The sequence below is a fragment of the Globicephala melas genome, chromosome 14 (assembly GCF_963455315.2).
Source record: "Globicephala melas chromosome 14, mGloMel1.2, whole genome shotgun sequence".
NCBI lineage: Eukaryota > Metazoa > Chordata > Mammalia > Artiodactyla > Delphinidae > Globicephala > Globicephala melas.
The window spans coordinates 66,548,689-66,564,583 of record NC_083327.1 but is presented as its reverse complement, the minus strand read 5'-3'; the positions used below and the strand labels follow the sequence as shown (position 1 = coordinate 66,564,583).

At 34.1% G+C, this 15,895-nt stretch overlaps 1 protein-coding gene across 2 annotated transcripts in view; it reads right to left on the bottom strand.

Moving 5' to 3' along the window:
* Nucleotides 1-2,585: 2,585 nt before the first annotated feature.
* The window catches only part of VTA1 (vesicle trafficking 1), a 66,584-nt gene continuing 53,274 nt past the window's right edge, over nt 2,586-15,895 (bottom strand). Inside the window, exons 7-9 of one of the 2 annotated variants that reach the window (XM_070043456.1) lie at nt 11,709-11,789; nt 8,385-8,427; nt 2,586-4,853 (exon numbers count right to left, since the gene is read on the bottom strand). In XM_070043456.1, coding sequence (XP_069899557.1) covers nt 4,820-4,853; nt 8,385-8,427; nt 11,709-11,789 — 158 coding nt within the window. In that variant the 3' untranslated portion in view covers nt 2,586-4,819. The remainder of the gene's footprint in view (nt 4,854-8,384; nt 8,428-11,708; nt 11,790-15,895) is intronic. The other variant, XM_030853321.2, reaches the window with a different exon arrangement.

Here is a 15,895-nt window from a genome sequence, read left to right as displayed (position 1 = left end):
CCTTCCCTGACTTTCTGCAGGAAGAATGACTGTGTCTCCTACATAACCTCTCATACGGTACAGCACTATCACGTTAAACTTTAATTTATGGTAGACGCTCAATACATATTCATATTTTTCAACAAATGGATGATACTAACATTTTTACAAAATCTCCCAATATTGCTCACTATGAAGATAGTTCTCCAGGAAGTTATATTCATGGATTATTGTTATGCAATCATTTCTTTTCCCCGCAATTTTAAGGGATATCTAAAGTTAAGGGATAGGTGTTCTTGTCTCATACTTTTGGGCAAAAATTTAATTTAAAGAAATAACTAATTATAAACATTACTGTTATTTTGAAGTCCTGTGACAGCTACGTAATTAGGAAAAACTGTTATGTTGTTTAAAATAAAGAGAAAAAGACAGGTGTGTCTGGGAAACCCAGGACTCCGTAGTGATGTGGAACTCTCTCCAGATGACATATTAATCCATTGCACCAGTCATTCAAATCTGCCTATTTTCTCTCTGGACACAAACTCCATTTGCTATCAGGCCATGGCTCCAGCGTGTGTGATCATGCCCTGTATTCACTGCCTAGCACCCACAGTTAATTGGAACATATTGTCCAGATAACAAAAAAATCTAGTTGCTACACGTCCCACTAATAAAAGGAATTGTCCAGTGACCTTGATAACACCTCATTCTCATAATAATTTAACTGATCCTTTACCTACATGGGTGATAATATTATTGCCTGAAATAGGCAGCCTGAGCTTAGAAAATTTCAATATTAGCTGTGTAGCCTCAGGCAAATTTATTACCCTGTGGTTGTCTCATCTGTAAACGGGGACCAATGGTAGGACCCACCTCTCAGGATCGCTGGCAAGATTAAATGAATACATGTAAAATACTCAGAATAGTGCCTGACATTTAGTAAATACTCAAATGTTAGTTATTATATTTACTATTATTAAAGTATCACTTAGTTGAAATTAGTCCTACTTAAGTATACTCCATTAAATGAGCTTTTAGTCTCAGAATCCCACACGGACATCAAAGATTACAACCAACCAGGTGAGCATATTTCCATATGAGGGGTGCCTTAAAATTCTGTGATCTCTTGAAAATAGAACTTTTCTACTGGTGGAGGTTTATGTACTGTCCAAACTAGATGATCTGATCCAATTGCTTTGGAACATAAAATGAGTAAAGTTAAAAAAAAATGGGGATGGGTAGAGAAAGCCGTGCAGATCACCAAAAACATTCAACCCTGAGTCAATTATTGTTGTTTTCAAGTTGAAGATAATTGTAACAATGCTATTAGGATTTAAGTTTCTTTAGAAAGGACAGTATATAACCATTTCTTAACCCATACACAGTGACGTCACATTTCTAGAAGTACAAGTTACATATAAATAAATTCTATGAATACTAGGATGTTAATTTTCAAGACCTGTAACTGGGGTCTTTTTCATGGGTGTAATCTTGAAGCCTGCAAACTTCCTTGACCATAACCTTGGGAACCGTTCTTGGCTTCTAGGTCCAGTGCAGCAGTGATTTGGTGAGATGTCTGTGACAATCACTGTAGACAGAACTTATCTTTTCTTCTTCCTCCTCTGTCTGTATTGACAAAACAATATTATCAAATAGTTTTACTGGGATGCTCACAAGAACTTGGGAACACTGTACTTCAGCCTAAATGTCAGCAGAATTCCGCGACTTTCCCCACTGCAATTAATGACTACTTGCTCCTTCTAAGCGTTCAAGTTAAATTTGGGGAGTCGACCTTCACTCCTTCTATGCTCATACCTCAGATCCGGTTTATCAGAAATACTGTGGCTCTACAGAAACCCACTACACTGTATAACCTCCACTTCTACTCCTGATCTAAGCCATCATAACACTGCACCTTGAATTGTTGCAATACTCTTTTTAACTCCTCTCCTAGCTTCCACCCTTGCCCACCTTACGGTCTTGTCTCAACACAGTAGCCAATATGATCCTTTTAAAAGTTGTGGCTACTCTTTTGTTCAAAACCTTTGAGTGGCTCCCTATCTTGCTCAGAGGAAAAGCTTAGTGTTTTACAAAAAGCCTGTGTAATCCTGAGCTTCTTGCTCCTTCACCAGCGTTCCTCACTTATCCCCTCTTCCCTCCTCTGTCGACCTCCCTCTGCCACAAATACTCTTCCTCCCTTTCCCTTTTCACTCAACTGTCACCTCAGTGAGGCTTACCCCATCCTATTTAAACGTGCACAGGCCCACACACACCCAAGCATTTCCTATCCCATACTGTGGTTTTCTCCAGAGCATTTATCTCTGTCTAATACAGAAGTTCCTCAAGTGTGATTCCCATCCCACGTGACACTGATGCTGGGCGTCCAGGCACACTTCAGGCGAATCTTCCTCCCAGACTCTCAATCTTTCCGATGGGAGTAGGGCTAAACCACTGACTTGAGGGACCACCAGATTACAAGAAGTGTTTTGTAAAGTGTTTCTTAAATCTCAGAAGGCTGGGCCCCACCCTTGGAATTTCTGATTGGGTAGGACTGGGGTAGGGTCTGAGATTTACATTTCTAACAATTACATGTTCAAAACCACTGGTTGAATAGAATATATGATATACTTTTTATTAAGTTTGTCCATTTCTTTCCCATTAGAATAAAACTCTATGAGGCAGGGATTTCTTTTTCTTGTTTTCTGCTGTTTCCTCATGCAAAGGACAATACCAGGCACATAGTAGCTGCTCAATAAATACATGTTGACTGACCAAATGAAAACTATTTACCCTAGTGTTACATCAGAAAATTTCTAACTTTCTCCTGTCAGATTTTATATGCAGATGAAAGCTAAAAAATCTTTATAGTTCAATCCCTTTATGCAAGAAAGCATTTTAAAGTAATGGGCCACAAAACAACTGGGATTTCTGCTACATCACAGCTCACTTCTCAGTGGACTCCGTGGTTTCCACAGCATCTTCTCCCCTCCATGTGCTCTCCCAACTGGGAGCAACAGGTAGGGTGTGAAATGAGAGGTGACAGTTTTCTTCCTAGTGGCCAGACATGTTAGGATTTGAATTAAAATTTGCTGAACTGTATTTTACATTTATCTTTTATAACATGAAATATCACCCTAGTCATTTTTCTACTTCAATAAACTTCTATAGAACTATATCAGAGTCCTGGAATTCCAGATGCAAATGTTGAACCCTGCAAATGTTTTAAGAATTCAGCTGTGAAAGATATGAAAATGTTTTTCAGGAGGCATGTTTTTGGGGGGCTTGTTTTTGCAATAATTTAGAACAGTTTATTCTGTCAATATTCATTCTATCGAACTCTATATAAATAACATTACACTTATACAAAGAAAAATAGGAGGACATAAGAGATTATGAGATAATGATTCATTTTCTTTCAAACAGACTGTCAGAACAGGGGTCAGCAAACTTTTCCTTAAAGGGCCAAGTAGTACATATTTTAGACTTGCAGGCCATATAATTCTGCTATCGTGGAAAGCAACCAAACACAAAACATAAATAAATGGCTATTATTTGGTTTCAATAAAACTTTATTTACACAAATGGCCAGCCCATGGACCATAGTTTGCTGACCCCTATGTTAAAAGATTCCCAATATTAGTGGAATGAATGAAATGGACCAGATAATTTAGGTAAATCTGCCAAATTTCTCTCTCTTTATATTCTTATAACTAAAAATAATGACTTTAGAAAAGTGACAATTTTAGCATGCAAAACAGACATTTGGCTCTGTGATAAACTGAATTAGTTAAAAGAATCCTTGTATTTATTTTTTAAACAGCACAAATGCAGGTGACATAGGAAGTCCATAATTCCCACATAACTTATAAACTTAACAACTGAGAGTCTATGTTTTTATAATCTTCTGCATCATTCATAACTATTCACTCTATGGAATCCATTCCATAGCAGCAGAGGAGAACCTTAACTCAAAGCACCAAGTTTCCAGGCATTATTACAAATGTCTTGTTTTCATTCTCTAACACATGCAGTCAAACTGCCTAGGAAGCAAATACCAATTCACCTTAAGCATCAATGAATAAGGAAAAACAGTTGAGCAACCAACATTACTCTTACGCCTAAAACTGATTCTACCTCTTTACCTTATTACATTTCCTTCCATGAACATTTTAACTTTTAATGTAGCTATATTTAATATGAATATAAATTGAAATTTGAACATAATCTCTTTCAGATTCAACAGTTTAGGATGTTCGTATCTGTTTCAGAAGTCCTGAGGAAAACAAAAACATTTCTAGAATATTCTGGCAATCTTTATTAAAGTTAAATTTAGAATTTTATAGCAAAGTAATATGGTCTGTTTGTCCAAATTATAGATTAAAAAATTCCTTAATTTACGTAGATTAAGATACAAAGCTAATTCCCAATACATTTTATAGAAGTGTGTTCTCATTTTTTGAACAAGCAGGGTTCAAATGGGCATTTTTAGGACCTTGCTCACATCAGCCTTATATACCCAGAGACTACTGAATCCACTAAATGGACAATGAAAACTGGTTGAGGCTGCTGATGAATGCTTCAACAGGAATCTGATACACAGACACAGATTCCATTGTTATAGTCAATGGAACTGAAGTCTTCCTTAAAATATGCTCCTGATAGGCTGAAGATAGAGTAGTGGACTGTTAGTTCTTTAAGCCAAAAATGCATGGATGTTGTACAAAGGCTTCATTCTCTGCCTGTAGTCAGTAACTTGAGGGCCTTCTGTAGATTCTGCACTGCAGTGCTGACATCTTCATACTGCAAAGCACTGCCAGCATATTTGCAGTATTTCTGAGCTCTAGCAAAGTCCTCTGGTGTTAGTCGGATATCTCCTAAGAGAAATACAGAGTAATTAAGATATTTATAAAGAATATAGGAAGCGTTCTTTTAGGCTAGGTAAATGCTTATAGTCAAGATTACAGAAAATGTTTAAGGTTATATTAAAAACTGAAGGTTGTTTTCCCCAATCCCCAGTTGTATTTGAATAGTTTCTTTATGCTTTTAAATTTTTAAATTACTAATATAAACCATACAGATGTCAATACATAACAACTTATATGAGCAAGATTTTCCTACCAGAAGTCATAAACTGGAAGCCTTTATATTTTGGCAAATTAACTGCAAAAAAAATCATATTCTGTATAAAACAAGGAAAACTGCTTTGGTGTGTATGTTAGAATTGCTGAGACTCTCTTCATGGAACAATAAATACACACAGACTAAACCATTCAACCCTCATTTGAACTAGAATATAAATATAACTCAAAAAAAAATTAAATAACAAACTTTATGTTAAAAAATTACATAAGTCATCTAACTCTTTTTAAGCAAGAAAATAGTTTGCATTTTTGTGCTGTCCATATACAAAACTCTAAGGTTTAACTAAGACATATCATTACACTACACAATTTTTAAACATGTAAACAACCCTTACCAATTATTTGTCCAAAATTTTTTCCAGCAAGTTTTCTAGTTACACTATGATTGATAAGGATGAGCCCAACTAAATAATTTGGGTAAAAAAAACACACTGAAAACATTTCATTTAATCTAAGATTTGAATATACTTGAATATATATTTCTAAAGGTGAAATTAAAACTGACTTTGTGTCTTATCTTTGGAAATAAATACAATTTTCTTTAGAAATTTTTATGAGGACTCTAAGGAGAACTGGTCAGAAGGCTGGGGGCATACAATATAACGAAAAGATAATATATTTCGATTCTGTTTCTAAATGAACATATATTTTGATCCTGTTTATAAGCTTGTAGTTATAAATATAATTACTTTTTTTAGTTGCTTTTAGTTTTGCCAGATAGTACAGCATTAAATGAAAACTTTGACATTCCCTAGGCAAGGACTTCAAAGTATTTAGCAATTCCAGGTACTCTGATAAATTCTTATCCAAATTATTATTTTCTAAAAATTTTCAAAAAAGAATACTGAAACAATGTATCCTGAAGTTTCTAGCCCAGTGTAAGTGCTGAATAACTTCAACAAAGGAATATAAAAAAGCTGTCTGTACTTTAAATTCTTTCCCACATTTTAAAAGGAATAAAAGTTCACATAGAATTAAACATTAATTAAATTTCAGATTTTAAGATAATGCACTCATACATCTACGTATAGTAACTAGCCCAGTGTGTTACACATACAAAGCCTTCAAATATTTGTTGAATTAATATTATTAAAGCTTATATTAAGAGTTGGTCCTTACTGTTGTGAATCAGAGATTACACATTCCAATTTTAACAGAACTTATTTTAATTTCCCTGAATTCTGGTCTTGCCTAAACGTAAGAAATACAAATGAATAAACTAGTAAAATGTAATTATATATTTAAAAAACAAAAAACAGTTTCTCCACAGTTTTATTTTTAGTATTTTAGTGACTTGGCATTTCTTACCCATTAAACCTAAAAAACAACTGTCCTGCAGTTCTTTTGACAATTTAGTCAGGCACACTTCTTATTTTTTTTTACTGAAAGATTCATCAATGTTTTTTCAAAGTATATTGAGAGGCTCTAGTCACCTAGATGTATACTATTATCTAGGTGAGTGAGACATATTATCTAGGTGAGTGAGACATCTATGAAAATTAAGTTTACCTTAATACTACTCATTTTGTGCTTTAATAGTCTATTCTTCTATCTCCAGGCAATGTTTAAATATGTAAGACATCTATCCAGAATTTACTGGACTTGCTGGAGGAAAGCCCTAATGCTCAGGACTAATTTTATTTTTTACAGCATCAGCTTTAACACTGTTTTGCTGACATATCACTTATTTATTAATAAGATAAAAATGTGTATAGTAGTAAGAACTCCGTTACTATTTTAGTTTTTATAAACTAAACTTATCTACTAGTGATAAAACTATTTAAAAACACAAATATTGCAATTTTTTATGGTATAACAATTTCAATATTTATAAAATGAATATCTTAGAAAACTATAATTACAGATACATAATATATAGCTTACAGCATGTATGACAAATTATGTAACTATCTTATAAAATGTAATAACTAGATGATAAGAACCAACTTAGATTTAGATGCAAAATGTAATTTACAAATTTATATAGATGTTAAGATTTATTTTTACCAATTAAATATTTATAAGTAAATATATATTTATGTAGAATATATAAAAATATTCTATATAAATATATAATATATATAAATATATAAAGAACTTAAAAAGCCATGTCAAATACTTTTGCTATTTTGTAATATTTCAAGCTTTCTTTCCTTTAAAAATATTACCTATAAGTCATTAATAATAAAACACATGAATTAAAATTTTAAATTAAATAAAAATAAAATCTGCTTCCTAGTTAGGATTCTTTTAAATTAGCATTTAAAAACTAAATAGAGAAAGTAAAAAAGACATAACAAAGGAAAACACATTTCAGGAAGAGAACAACTATTCAATTTCAGTTTATCTGATTTTATATTCAAAATAGTAACTATTACTTAATGCACCTAAATGAAAGCTGTTTTTTTTCCTATCATTAAAATTTACCAGAAGCCATAATCAGAACCAGAGAGAGCACACTGTGGACCTAAAAGGTGTTTAAAGAATTAGAAAAAAGAAAGATCACATACAGCTAATCCAACCGTTAAAAAAAAAAAAAGAATTAGAGAAGTTGTCTAATTTAATATAATATCTCTTTTTTGAAATCTGTGCTTATAAGTTCCAGATGCCTTCAAGAAGACTGTCTTTATCACAGAGCTGCTTCTCCCCTTCACAGGGCAGGACAAGAACCGGGCAGAGGAGAGGTAGAGCCATCAGTTAAGTTCTCTATTCCGGGGGAAAGAGCCTGGGTCAGCACTGGATCAAAGGTAACATTATTTGGTATAAAGAGAAATCCCTGCATGCTCAGTTGCTAGAAGCATCTATTTCCAAGGTTGATTTATCTAACCTTGGCAGAAGATGGAATACTTAATTGTAAATATTTCCGAAATGGGTCTTTAGAGATTTTTTCCTACTTAACTAGAAATGCATGTGAAGGACCTTGGATAATCTGATCCTAGTGTACTCAATTATCCTCTGACTTGAATGTAAAGCATAGGCAAAAATCATGTGGGAATCATCTGATTCCCTGAAGTAAATCTTGGAGGTAAATATAAAGTACAGTACTGATCCCTTAAATCCAGGCATCGCCAGGACACATCACTTAATAATGGCAACAGCAATGATTAGAGGCAGAATATTATTATGTCACGAACCATGCTAAATATTTTTCATAGATTCTATTTAATTTTTAAAAAACCTTTAAGAAGTAAGTTGTTATTCGCACTCTAATACTATCAGGTATACACAAGTTAAAAAAGTAAATACTGAACTTCAAATACCTACCTTCCCAATTCCATTCTCCTCTTCAGAGTGAGCCACAAATTCACTATAAAAGTATTTAACCTTTTTTAATATGTGCACAGTATTCCATAGGACAGATGAGCCATAATTTCTCATTAATAGACATTTAAAATTGTTTTCTACTAATACAAGTGATGCTGAAATAAAATACCCTTGTAAATACATTTTGTGCTCATGTCTAAATATTTCTCTAAGATAGATTCCCAAAAGTGGAATAGCTGAGTCAAAAAAAATTTGCAATTCTGACAGTGACAGAATGCTACTGAAGAAGGCTTCACCAATTTATATTCCCACCAACAGCATACAAATCATTCCCTATGTTTATTTCTCTGTTTTTTTCCCCTATTAAGTTTTATTTATTTATTTGCAGGAGCTCTTTATATATGCTCTGAACAGTAATTCTTTATTTTTTTAAGTATTGATTTCCTCCTTGTCTATTAGCTGCATTTTAACAATATAATGGGGAGAGGAAATCTTTTGCTGTATGCAATTTATTACTTTTCATTAGTCTAACCTGTTAAGATACAACCAAATGAGATACAGGAATTGGGGGATAGTATCTAATATATATTTCTTCTAACATCAGTTTTGATGTTTTGTTTTTCTTGCCACACTGTTCCAAATGCCACTTTTGTCATAATTTTAATTCCCATACTGTGTGGCCTGATTTCTGGATTCTTCATTCTGTTTCACTGTTCTGTCTAGTCTGCTTCTGATATTTTCACATCATATTTTAGGGAGAGCTTTTACAGGGACATGGGACTGTAGAGAGGAATCTGGAAAACAAGTTTAACAGAGGAATATAGTATTTACTGGGCAGGTTATCTGTCTACTAATAGACATTTTCCACTATGTTCTTGGGTAATTTGCTAGTTTATTATAGTTTCTTTACTCTTCTTACCTTAGCACTGTGTTCCCCCATGAAACATACACAGACTCTTTTTTTTTTTTTTTTTGCGGTACGCGGGCCTCTCACTGCTGTGGCCTCTCCCGTTGCGGAGCACAGGCTCCGGATGTGCAGGCTCAGCGGCCATGGCTCACAGGCCTAGCCACTCCGTGGCACGTGGGATCTTCCCGGACCGGGGCACAAACCTGTATCCCCTGCATCAGCAGGCGGACTCTCAACCACTGTGCCACCAGGGAAGCCCCATACATATACTCTTAAACTAGGCCTTTCAGGATTCAAAGGCCATTGCAGCTCTTGATTTTAGGTTTTATAACTTATCTGCTTTTAATAAAACCAGGAAAAGTAGAATAAACTTAACGTAACTCATACACTTAAATAAATCATCTACCTTGCCCCTGCCCACTTCACTTTTGAATTATTTCTATCTTTTGTTTTCTCTAGGTTACTTCCCTAACCCCAGTTGATAAGCTTATACCACCATTTCTTGATTTATCAGTCTTTAGGCTTTATCTACTGACACTCTGCTATGAAAGGTAAAGAATTTATCTCACTATCCTCCTCTCCTGCACTGTCTCCTTCTAAATTTATTAGTGCTTTTAAATTTCTTAGTTGCTTACTTTTGTCTTCTACTTCTCATTCCATCAACTCTAGAAAAAAATCACAACATTTCACTTCTGGACACTCATCCTAATAACAGCTTTCTTTTATTCCACCTTTCAACTTCCAGAAATATCTCTCTACCTTCACTTGTCAGTGTTGATTTATATTCTGCCCTGAATAAAGTATTCTGTTTGTGATAAGCCTATGCCATTGCAAGGAGAATGTTCTTTGTGTCCAAGTCAAACAAAATCCCTTTTCTTATATTTCATAATTCTATTATTGCTCAAAATCATGGCATATTTCAGTTTGCTTCTTACTTGAAACTACTTGTACGATTTAAAATGTTTTCTTGGATCTTTTCGTTCTTCTTGGGAAAGGAATTCTACAGCTTCTTATCCATTTCTTTCCCATTCCCATTCTTCTTATTCTATGTATTGCATAGAATCCACTTGATTTTTCTTAAAGGAGGGGAGCTCTGATTTTCTGTTCTAATTTTAGAGCAATTGCTTTTCAAGCCTATGGAAAAGCTGTCAATGGACTTTTTCTTTAGGTGACCTAAGATTAATTTCACCAATTCTTATATCTCATATTTCTTTTCTTGGTTATCATTCTTTTCTTGATGGAATAACTTCTTCTGATAACTTCCTTAGAAATGGTGTATGGTAGGCAAAACTTCAGAATCCTTACATATTTAATAATATTTATTTTGCCTTCATACCTGACAGTTTGGTTGGGTAAAGAATTCCAGGGTTCTAGTTCTAGATGGTAGACTAAGCATACATAATTGACTATTTTTCCTTCTGAAACTATATTAAAATGATAAGGTAAAACAAAACGAAATAAAATTCTAAAACTGAAGGAAAAGCAGAGAAGAGAAAAGACTGTAAAAACTGGAAAGGATAATTGACAAGAGATTTAAAGAAACTTCTAGAAAAGTAGAAATTAAGTGAAGGTATGCTGTTAGATAAAACAGTGTCAAAAAAAATCCCAACTCAGAACATGTAATATAGGAGGCAACTGGGGAGCCTATCCAGAGAAACTTCAGAGAGGGTCTAGCTGTATGAGGAGTGGGACTGGGGGGATCTTTACTGAGTCAGTCTAAAACAATTATCTGCGCTAGTTTCACATCCTTCCCCCCTCTATCAACCTCTGCATACCTGTACACCCTCAGCCTTAATGGCTTTCCATCTCTCACATGAGACCCTAGACAAAAAAGATAGAGAATGTCTCTCTAAAATTGTGGAATTAACTTCCTGGACAGAGCTAGGACGGACAAGGTATGTGTGGTACACCCTTTGCCATCCCTCTCCAAGTAAAGATCTCCTCATCCATGGCTGAGATGCAGGAGGAAGCTGAATGGCCTGTTCCCACTCACAGGGGAGAACAGAAAAATCAAGTGAGAAACAGACCTGCAGACATAGTATCGGGGGAAATTCAATAACATCTACTGAAAATAATCAATCAACATCTTCATTCTAAATATAAAAGGACTAATCTCAGCAGACACATGAAGAAAACTCTGAATAAGAATGACCAAATTAAACAAACAGAACAACCAAGTGGGGGAAAAAAAAAGAAGTTGAAAAGATTAAAAAAAGAGAGAGAATGCCTTTGGATTTAGGTATTTTTGATAATAAGAAACAATCTTGGTTTACTGGAGAATCTAGTGAATAAAGGCATTCAAAGAAATGTGTTTCAAATTACCTAGACATTCAAATACACTGCACTCCTAAGATAAAAGTACAAAACAACGCCCCCAAACAGCAGAAACACTATATCTCATAAAACAGCTGACTTACCCTGGGAAACTGTATTGAAAAGTGCAGGATCAATGGCCGGAATAGTCTGTGGAGTAGGCTGGATAGTGTTACTTGCTACACCTGCAAATCAGAAAACCATAAATGGGTATAAAAGTGTTACACCTCTCAATTACATTCTAGGAAAGTGCTCAAAGGATCATGGAGGAATTTCATTACTTCACTTAATTACTTTCTTGAAACCTTAATGAACTGAAATTTGATATACTTATTTGACGGTGGAGGCTGCTATAGGAAATATGCAGAAAAATACATTTTGAGTGTTTACACACATGTATTGGCCACACATTTCTTATTATGTATTTTGCATTTTCTATCATGTCTAATACTTCAAGTTGCTTCTCAAGTAAAGCTTACCTAATATCTGTAGAAGTAACAGACTCCCTTCCTACCTTTTAATTTCTTAAATAAATAATTAATTTTGGGGACAAGGTGGGCTATAATTATGATTTAGTTTAACTTATGGGATGAGTCCCATTTCATCACTATGAATGAAATTATAAATTATATATTCCAGTTTTCCAGTTTATGTTTCTAAGATAATATTTTTATATATCCAATAAGCAATTAGTTTTGACTTCCTATTAGAACCTGTCATGACTGTCATATTCAGTGGATAACTAGCATTCTTGACTAATACTAAGTAATATACTAGAGTTGAAGATTATTAATCATCTAAAAAATTAACATAAATTGTTGAAACTTCCCAAAAGAGACTTAGGTGATTCAATTAACAAAAAAGCAAATGAACAGGAAAAGTTGATTGCTCTTGATTAATGGACTGCCCTAAGCTAAGAGGATTCTGCTGCCCTAAGCTAAGAGGTTAAATCTGAATAGGCAATCTGTAGTAACGGTAAAGTAGGATAGACACTAGGACAAGAAGACAGGAACAGAAGAGAGGGAGAAAACAAATTGTGAAGTTTTCAGGGTCACGGATACATAGCCAATGAGAGTTCTAGAGCTATGGTTTCACAAAGGTTGACTGAAGTTCTGAAATATATTTTGCAGCTATGAAGTCTTGAGTGTGAAGGATCTTCTCAATCCCTATCCAAAGGAAAAAAAATGGTTTAAATATATACTATTTTATCTCATTTAATTTTGTCTTAGGACAAACTAGTTTCACTTTACAGGCTTGGTGCTATTAAGTCATGAAAGTCTTACTTTTTAAACTAAAAATTGAACTAACAAAAATTTTAACAGTACAAAGGGGTATGGATGAAAAGTCAAGTACAAATTTTAAATAGTACAAAAAAAAAAAAAAAAGAGAGGCAGAGAAAAAAAAACGGTGAAAAGCCTGCCTCTCATTCCTATTCCAGGTCACTTGAGGGCTATCACTAGTTTTAGAATACCCTTCTATGCACATACAAACATGTGTGTGTCCAGGCGTGTGTGTGTGTGCAAGGAAATAAATGTACTTTGCTAAGAAATTTGTGTTCTAGCCTAAATCAAAACCCTCCGGACAAACTCCTTTCTCTATGGAGAATGCATTATTTGGTATGTATGTTTTGCCAGTGGTAATATGTCTGCATACTGTACTATTCTGTGCATTTTTCACTTAATATGCCTTAGCAATAATTCCAGATTAAATATATTTAAATCCACCTTTTTTTTTAAAGACTTTTTTTTGTGTGTGGACCATTTTAAAATCTTTATTGAATTTGTTAAAACACTGCTTCTGTTTCATGTTTTGGCTTTTTGGCCATGAGGCATGTGGGATCTTAGCTCCCCAACCAGGGATTGACCCTGCACCCCCTGCACTACAAGGCAAAGTCTTAACCCATGGACCGCCAGGGAAGTCCCTAATCCTCCTTGTTCTTTTTAATGGCTACATAGTGTTCCATTCCATGCATGAACCACAATTTATAATGCTATCCATTACTGACGAACATTTACGTTGTTTCCAAACTTTTGTTGCTAAAGCTAATACTACATGAATATTTTTGTACACTGTATACATATATATGCATGAATATATTTACAGGAAAAAAATTACAGAAGTATAACTGCAAAGTCAGGAGACATACAAATTTAAACTGACCAATTCAATGTCTATCTTTTGCTTGATTTTGATAAATACTAACAAACTATATTAAACTGTAAACATACGACATAATTCTCCCCATAAAACTTGAACTTTCAAAGGCACATAATTTACATAACATATATATTTTAAAGTTAGAATGCAAGATTTGAGAGGGCTCTCGAGACTACCTGGTGAAGTCCAGTGATTTGAAGCAGCTGAGCATAAAAACACAGGTAGGTGACTATATATATTCTTCACACAGATCTTTAGAAAAGAGGATAAGTTGACAACCATCTCACAATCTGGATATCAGTGCCATTCCTTACTAAGTAATTTGTGCTTCTGCCTAAATTAAAATTCTCCTAACAAACCCTTTTCTCTATGGAGAAGGCATACTTTCTTTGGTCAGCCTCCTGCATTAATTTTTAAATGCTTATTTGTACATCTCCAGATGATTAATTAAGTAGGTAATATTATTTAACAAGAACAAAACAGAATTTACAGAGAAATAATTTACTTAGGTAGTAAAATTTTACTTGAGCGATATTAAAAGAAAAACACAGGTAATCTGCATTTTATTAAGAACTCTGGTCACAGTCATTCAACCAAGACTTGAACAGACAGCACAGGCTGCTCAACACGCCTCATGCAGCAGTCAGAAGATGCTGCTTCTCATTTGTTTCCACGCCCAGGGACCAAGGCCTGTGTTCTTGGCAGCCATCATGACATGTTCCCACTGGGGCCTAGCATACAGGTTCAACTAAGTGCATAAATATCTGTTAAATCAGTAAAGATGGTTTTTAGTTTATGTTATTTATTTTTTGAAATGCCCAAATCTAGTTAATTTTCCTTCTTTCTTGATTTGGAAAGATTTCAACTGTCAATTATTGAATGGATTGCAGCCCCCTGGACTACAGTATGTTGGAATGATGTCACCATAAAAACATTCCTGGGGGAAAGCAGAACTGTGTTAGAAATTTCTTTCTTTCTATTACTTAACAAAAAGCAATGTTAACAAGTAACTTCTGGTTAATTTTTTAGCGGATGGTTGTTACACAGGCTATTTGATGAGATTAATATATATTCAAGAATTAAATGCTATATGATTTCTAATTAAGTATTAAATTGTTCTCCTGACTATGTGGTGTGGGGATTCTGAAAAGGGAGAAATGGGTGTTAGTTAGAAAACTCTAGAAGATGTTGTAAAAAGTATTAATTAAACAGAACCCTGAAGGTCAGTAGCATTTGAAGAGGCAGAGAAAGAGAAAGACATGCTAACTATGAGGAACACTGTAAGCAAATGTGAGAAGATTGGGTTAAATAAACCTCAGAATAGTCATGGAAAATAGCACTGATAGAAATGGTTAGGCCAGAATATTAACCACTTTGAAAGCTGTACAGCAGAATTCAAATGCAGTACTTCTGTCACTTAAAAGAACAACAATAAAAGAGCTAAGCTTTGGATTTACTTATGAGGTGAGCTGCATTTATAATTAAAAGGCTAGCATTAATTCTAAAATAACTCTTTTAATCTATTTAGATTTATCACTGACATCTTCAATATTTACAGACTGTGAAAAGCATGTTTCAAGAGAAAGAAAAAACCATAGGCTGTATTGCCTCTATCTGATATTACACAGTGGTAAAAGCACAAAGAGGTGAACACTTGGCTGTTCAAACAATCTCTATCCCGGCCCTCCTTGCACCCTCTGCTTTTCTGTGGAAGAACTAAAAACTGTATATTAGTACATACTATTCTTTTCAGCTATCTTAAGGATTTCCCTTTGATAAAAGTGCATCCTGGACCTTTATATGAGAGAAAGTAAATCATTCTTAAAGTGAGTAAAAGGGGAAACATCTGCTATATTTATAAACTAAAAATGTTATTTCACTTTCTATTAGGCAACTATGAACTTTTTTTTTTTTTTACTGTTTTAAATATAATAGAAAAAAAAATCTGCCAGCAAAGAGGAGATTCCCATATCTCAAGCCAACCTTAAGAGGAAAAATATTATGAGAAATGTAGGTTTTGATTTGATAGAACTTTAGTTCCTTGGAAGGGAAACAGAAGGGAGGTGCCAAAAACATGAAATCCAAAAGACTTGGATTCAAATTCTAGTACTGTTACTTATTAGGTATGTTTCTA